Source organism: Eretmochelys imbricata, chromosome 8 (assembly GCF_965152235.1).
Source record: "Eretmochelys imbricata isolate rEreImb1 chromosome 8, rEreImb1.hap1, whole genome shotgun sequence".
NCBI classification, from domain to species: domain Eukaryota; kingdom Metazoa; phylum Chordata; order Testudines; family Cheloniidae; genus Eretmochelys; species Eretmochelys imbricata.
The window spans coordinates 71,435,099-71,442,514 of record NC_135579.1 but is presented as its reverse complement, the minus strand read 5'-3'; the positions used below and the strand labels follow the sequence as shown (position 1 = coordinate 71,442,514).

The 7,416-nt window shown below is 46.4% G+C and overlaps 1 protein-coding gene across 2 annotated transcripts in view; it reads left to right on the top strand.

Annotated features, from left to right (window-relative positions):
- The first annotated feature begins 3,775 nt into the window (after positions 1 to 3,775).
- The window catches only part of PLPPR4 (phospholipid phosphatase related 4), a 43,864-nt gene continuing 40,223 nt past the window's right edge, over positions 3,776 to 7,416 (top strand). For both annotated transcript variants that reach the window (XM_077824896.1, XM_077824895.1), the window contains exon 1: positions 3,776 to 3,853. In XM_077824896.1, coding sequence (XP_077681022.1) covers positions 3,776 to 3,853 — 78 coding nt within the window. The remainder of the gene's footprint in view (positions 3,854 to 7,416) is intronic.

Here is a 7,416-nt window from a genome sequence, read left to right as displayed (position 1 = left end):
CCGTTCCAGCTCCTACATGCCCCAGTGGGAGCTGCAAGGGCAGTGCCTGCGGACGGGGCAGCGCGCAGAGCCGCCTGGCCTGGCCTTCCCATAGGAGCTGGAGAAGGGACATGCCACTGCCTTCGGGAGCTGCTTGAGGTAAGCGCCCCCTGAGCCGCTCCTCATGCCCCAACCCCCAGCCCCTGCTGTACCATGGGTACTGTGCTATATAATTGGTTATGTTTTGGCTATATACAGTGTATGTTTTATAGGAGGAATTAAGGTACTAGAATAAATGAATAGGGTAGTGGATACTAGTATTAGCCATTTTCTTTTTATTCATGCCTTGCAAGTGACAGGCAGGATTTCGTCTGTGTCTGTGTTAATTAGAGTAGAGGACTTTCGAAGGCCTAGGCCCCAGCGTAGGAAAAGACAGTTGCAAGATTTAGGCTATGGCGACACTGGCATTTTACAGTGCTGCAACTTTCTCGCTCAGGGGATTGAAAAAACACCACCCTGAGCGCTGCAAGTTACAGCGCTGTAAAGCGTCAGTGCAAACAGTGCCCCAGCGCCGGGAGCTGTGCTCCCAGCACTCTATGGTAATCCCCTCGTGGAGGTGGAGTACCAGGAGCGCTGGGAGAGCTCTCTCCCAGCGCCGGTGCGCGACCACACTCACGCTTCAAAGCGCTGCCGCAGGAAGTTTCGAGGGTAGCCATGCCCTTAGTAAGGCCTAATTTGCGATGCCTTTCTTGTTCAATATAAAACACGGCTATTTCTTACCTTTTGGAGGTCTCTGTAAAGAACTGTTTGTGTAAATGAGGAATGCATGCTTCAGGAAAAGATAAGATGTGAAGGCCATTGTTAAAGCCAGATGACCAAGGGAGGAGGCGTGAAAAGACTGAAGAGACTTAAAGATGCCAGACAACCATCAAGCTGCATCCATGGTTGAGGAGGGGCAGACTGACGACCTGAGGTGAAGGCTGGCATCCTTAAAACACAAGATAATTGATTAAATTGAAACCAGACAGGATGATGCTCCCGGAGGTGTTTTGGGCCATCAAAAGATAACACCCACTGAGGAGTAACCAGTCATAAACTGACACAGCAAAATCCATAGACTTCAACGGAGAAAAAGGACTATAAGAACAGGGTGCTTTGCCATGGGGCTTTGGGTTCATTTTGCCAGCAACTCCAGGAGCATCGGATCGCAACCGACAGAGCCCGGCTCCTCTCTGCATCCAATCTGGCTGGCCACTAGATTGATCCAGACTCTGGACTGGTAACGATAAACATTGACTGGCAGGACTGTGTGCATGGTGTGTGTGTGTGAGACTGAAAAGCATATGCCAATTGCTGTATTCTCAATAAATGCGGCGTGTTGCCTTTTCCCCTACAAAAAGATCTCGTGTGTTTTGTTTAAGCATAACACCCCAGCCCTGATCCCACTCCCACTCTCCAAACCCCTCAATCCCAGCCCGGAGCACCCTCCTGCACCCCAAAGCTCTCATTCCCAGCCCCACCCCAGAGTCCGCACCCGCTTCTGCCCCCCCAACCCCAATTTTGCGAGTATTCTTGGCCCGCCATACACTTTCTATTCCCCGATGTGGCCCTTGGGCCAAAAAGTTTGCCCACCCCTGGTCGAAGCCATCCAAGACAGATGGCCATCCAGCCTCTTTTTGAAAACCTCCTGTGAAGGAGATTCCACAACCTCCCGAGGCAGTTTGTTCCATTGTCCTACTGTTCTTTCACTTAGGAAGTTTTTCCTGAGATTTAATCTAAGGCTGCTATGCTGTAGTTTGAACCCATTGCCTCTTGGCCTGCCCTCTGTGGCAAGAGGGAACAATTTTTCTGCACCTTTTTTTTGGCAGGCTTTCAAGTATTTGAAGACTGCTATCATGTCCCGCCCTTAACCTCATCTTTTCCAAACTAAACATACCCAGTTCCTTCAGTCTTTGCCCATATGGCTTGCATCCCATCCCTTTGATCATCTTCATCGCCCACCTCTAGATCCTTTTCAGGTTCTATACATCCTTTTTATACATTGGTGACCAAAATTGGACACCGAACTACAGCTGATGCCTAATCAGTGCCGAGCAGAGCGGTACTATCACCTCCCGTGACTTGTATTCTATGCTTCTGTTACTGCAACCTTAAATTGCATTTGCTTTTTTTGTAACAGCATCACATTGTTGACTCATGTTGAGGTTGTGATCCACCACAACTCCCAGATCCTTCTCAGCAGTGCTGCTGCCAAGCCAGTTTCCCCCGTTCTGTATTTGTGTATTTGGTTTTTCTTTCCTAAGTGTAGCACCTTATATTTGTCTTTGTTTAATTTCATTTTGTTGTCTATCACCCAGTTCTCCAATTTATCAAGATCCATTTGAATTTTAGTTCTATTCTCCAAAGTGTTTGCAACCCCCCCGCCCCCGCTTTGTGTCATCTGCAAATTTGATCAGTATGCCCTCTATTCCTACATCCAGGTAATTAATAAAGATATTAAACAACTGCAAACAAAGAGTAACTATTAATGAAGTCAGCCTGGAAGACGGTCTCGAGTGGGGTTCCACAGGGGTTCTGGGTCCAGCGTTATTTAATCAAGTATACATCCATTTAATGGTAGTCTACTGAGCCTGCATTTCTTCAGTTTAGTTACAGAATGTGCGACTGTGTCAAAAAATTTGCTAAAGTCCAGGTATATTATGTCCATCGCATTCCTCCTATCCACCAAACTAGTTACCTTGTCAAAGTGACCCCAGCCACTTGAAAATTCCCCCACTGTAATGCTTCTGGAGCGCTGCAACTTTGGATCTTACTCTTGAAAAGCCAACTAGCTCTGCAGGTCCTTCTCAGCTCTCTCCTTCACCCCTGGGCAGATCCTGCCTGCCCAACCAGCACACAGACCCCCCAGCAAATGACGTACATATCTGCCACCTGCTGGTTACCCACCACTCCAGCCTCCTGTTTCCCCTATGCTGAGGGGGCAGCGGGAGGAAGAACCACTGGACTCACCTTCACATCACTCCTGCCTTCCCCACCAGGCCACCACACCCTGTTTGTGCGGAGGGGCCTGCTGCAGCTACTTTTGTCCCTGCAATGGAGGAAGTGGGGAATCATTGCTACCCCTGATGTCCCACTTGTGGGACAGTGGAGCCAAGGTCACCTACTGCACTTGGCCATTCCCTCTTCAGAGCTTCCTACATAGCTTCCCCTTGTGCTCCGCAGGAATCTCAGGGCCTACTTGCCCCTCAACTGCTGCAACTAACTCCTACCACTTTACAGCCTTCCTGCCCATCTTCCCCATGATCCCGTCTCCAAGCTCTGCTGCCCACCGGATTTCCCCGCCCTTCCTGAATACTCAAAACCAATACATCCAGGAGGGAAAGGGTTAAGGTGGCTGGAGCACGCTCCCCTCCTCCCGTAGGCTAATGGGGCCCCTTCGTTTTCCCTGGAGTAGGTTTCTTGACGTCAAGCCCATGAATATTGTACGAAGCTTCAGGATTGTAAGTGCAGCGAATCCTCCTCGGGCAGAGAAAGCCAGGGCTCTGTGCTGGGGGTGGAAGCCATTGCGGCGGCTTTGGGGAAGGAAGGAGATCTCTCGCAGAGAACAGGCTTTGGGCTGCCTGCGTGTGGCACAAGGGATTGCTGCGAAGGGGGAAGCTTCACGCTGAGCTCTCCAGAGGGGCCTCTGGGGCATGTGACATCCACACAAGGCACCGGAGCGGGAGGAGAGGAAGCCTGCTTCGAAGCACTCATCCCCATCCCTAAAAGAGGAGCCCAGCTCAGCCCCTTAGCCAGCATGTCTGCGAAGGAGAGGCAAAAAGGCAAAGTGACCAAGGACAGCGTCACTCTATTGCCCTGCTTTTATTTTGTGGAGGTGAGTGAAGCACCTGAGCGCGTGTCCCTTCAGCTTTAGCATAATGCAGCTCGTTAGAGGCATTTTAGGAACAACTTTGGTCCCTGACAGCATGCGTCTTTCACAGGGGTCTGCTCTGGTTAGTGCCTTCCTCACTGCCTAGGTGAAGATGTAGAGAATAGCACTGGGGAGAGCTGTACATGCTGAGCGAGAGAATGTTCTATCGGCGTATTATGCATGTGTGAGAGTATGGCAGTGTGTCTCATTCCTCTGTCAGTGTTTGTTATGTCAGCATGTGTCTGGGTTCTGGGTCTGACTCGTACCTGGCTGTGGATTTCAGTTAGGGTAACATTAAGCTTTGCTTGTAATATATTTGCATGGAGTTCACGTCTGGTTCTGAAACTGGGTCTACATCATCTGAGCTGTAATCCACGGTGGGGTGGGGGGAGGGATGTTCTTTACATCTCGAAAAAGAGAGAGTTCATGTTGATAATGTTTCAGAACCATTTCATGTAAAATATGTAGGTGATGCTTTGCATAATAAAATCAGTACCAGACAGCCATCAGTATTCTGAAGAGCTGGTTTGAGATTAAAATCTTCCTTGCAAGGATACAGGCTGCTTTTATGGAAATTATTTCCGAGAGAGTCATTTTGCAAATGGACTGGCAGCGAAATGAAACTATGTCACAGACATAGGATCATCTCAACAGGAAGACATGTTTCAGAGAGGGGTTTATATGCAAACAGATATTGCATGTATTATCTCCATGAAAGGAAAGTCATGTTGTAGAAGGAATGTTAAAAAAATGAATATGGTTTAAAGTTGTTAGATAATCAGCATTGTGTTTTTAATCAGTCCGCAGTAACCTGCCTGGATTGTCAGAGATAGCTAGGTAACGATGCACGTTTTGTATCTTGAAAAAGTGAAAGAGTTTCTCAGTAGATTTTGTACTGAAAGATTGAAACATGTCATGGCTGCTCTGTTGGTGCCAGGTGAAGTTACACTTCCACAGGTTTCAGAGTAGAAGCCGTGTTTGTCTGTATTCGCAAAAAGAAAAGGAGTATTTGTGGCACCTTAGAGGCTCAAATAAATTTGTTAGTCTCTAAGGTGCCACAAGTACTCCTTTTCTTTTTACACTTCCACAGGCTCTCACTGCTTCAGAACTGGTGTACTGCTTAGAGGATTTTGCCTCTTTTGACAGTAAGTAAAAGAGCAAACATGGTTTCAGCTTCAGGAAATGAGTATGTGATTTCTGTGTTTGTTAACCGAGCAGTAAGTGAACACAGCTTGCTTCTGATGACTCCACTTACAGTAGGGCAGTTACTGAGTCACTCGGCCTCTGTGCCTTAGTTTCCCCATCTGTAACACAAGGATGGTAGTAATTGCTTCACAGAGGTGTGCTGAAGATAATGCACAAAAAGAGCTTTGAAGGTTAAAAACAGGAGGGCTACGTAAGAACTAAGTATAATTTTTAGCCTGAACGGCAATATTAAAAATCTTGCTTAAATATACTGGGAGATAGGAGGCCACAGTATGAGAGGGGCTTGTAAGTGGTGGCAGGCTGTCTCTCTTCCCCATAAATTCCCTACTAGTTGCCTGGAACAAGGGAGATGAATCATATTAAAAATAATATTGGATGGGATACTTTTCAGAGAACGTTAGATTTTAAAGTAACAGACGTGTCTTATTATGGTGGATTAGGCCCACTTGGTGAAATGTACCCACTGATGGAAGGCTCCTTCTGGGCCACATAATTCCTGTAGTATTCTTGTCAGAGGAAAGAGGTCATGGGTAGAGAAGCCAGCTAGGTGGGGGCCTCTCTATCCTCCTCATACTGGAGCAGAGGGCTCTATACTATCGGAGGCCATCCCATCACTGAGAAGGGCTTAGGGGGCAGACAAGGGAAGGGACCACTTCTATACTGATGCAGATCTAGTAACCAAGGGCCCCCTCACACATGCACACAAGGGGAGTAGCAGCCACTTGGGGATTTGAGGGGTTGCACTGCAACTCTATGGTCTGATCCCACACTGTGGTGGGATGATTTTTTCGAACAGTAGCGCATAGCCCAAGAACAGTGGTCACACTTAAAATCAGTTTTGCCTGGGATAACATTACCTCAGAATTTAGTATAGACTCAAGGAGCTCAGTCAATTTAGCTTAACAAAGAGAAGGCTAAAGAGGTGACTTGATCACAGTCTATAAATACCAACGTGGGGAATACGCATTTGACAACGGGCTCTTCAACTAGCAGATGAAGGTATAACACAATCCAATGGCTGGAAGTTGAAGCCAGACACAAATTTATAGTGAAAATAAGGTGTACATTTTTAATGGTGAAAGTAATTAACGATTAGAACAATTTACCAATTATTCATCACTGGCAATTTTTAAATCAGGATTGGATGTTTTTCTAAAAGATCTGCTCTAGGAATTATTCTGTGGAAGTTCCTTGGCCTGTGTTATTATACAAGAGGTCAGAGTAGATATTCACAATGGTCTCTTCTGGCCTTGTGGCACCTTAGAGACTAACCAATTTATTTGAGCTTAAGCTTTCGTGAGCTACAGCTCGCTTCATCGGATGCATCCGATGAAGCGAGCTGTAGCTCACGAAAGCTTATGCTCAAATAAATTGGTTAGTCTCTAAGGCGCCACAAGTACCCCTGTTCTTTTTGCGAATACAAACTAACAGGGCTGTTACTCTGAAACCTGTCTTCTGGCCTTGGAATCTATTTGCAGTATTCCTTAGAAACTCCCTGTACTTTGTATAGTGAGTACTGCAAACCACACTAAAGCGACTGCAGCTCTTATGACTAAGTCACTGGACTGGAACTCAGGAGATAAGGGGCCAGTTCTCAGCTCTACTGCACACTCTTTGTAAGACCTTGGGTAAGTCACTTAATCTCCTTGAATCTCAGCTCCTCAGCTGTGAAGAGGAGCCTTTGTCTCTCTTTTCTATTTAGGCTGCAATTCTCTGGGCAAGGCATGTTTTTCATTTTGTGTATGCACAGCACCTAGCACAATGGGGCTCTGATCTCAGTTGGAGCCTCTAGTATAGGCACTACTATAATACAAATAATAGTCTGTCCACTGACCTAGAGAAAACTGCTACTGCTGATGGTTATCTAAGACAACAGACAAGTTTTTAAGTATGACCATTGTGCTTGGGCTTTATGTAGGATTAGAAAATTTCACCCACTGTGCACAGACACTTTGGGAAATGCTGTCAGGTGACAAACTGCATTACTGCAAAATGTCACATGTCCTTAATAATTAGGATTTCTTTGTTGTAGTTGTTTTTAAACTCTTGATTATTAAATTCCATTTTCTATTGATTCACCTCCATTGGGCCAAAGCAGGACTCTGCCCCCTTCTTATGCACATTCCATTAGTGTCAGTGGGAGTTACATATGTTTATAGAGAAGAGAGGAGACCCCACACTGCTTGTTTGTAAAGGATAAAGCAAATAGATTTTGTATGTATTTCTGTGCACCAGCCTCATCAGTGGTGGGCTGCAGGAATATGCCCAGCTTGGGGAATGAGTTTAATAGAAACTAGAAAAGCAAGGGAATCTCCCATGCT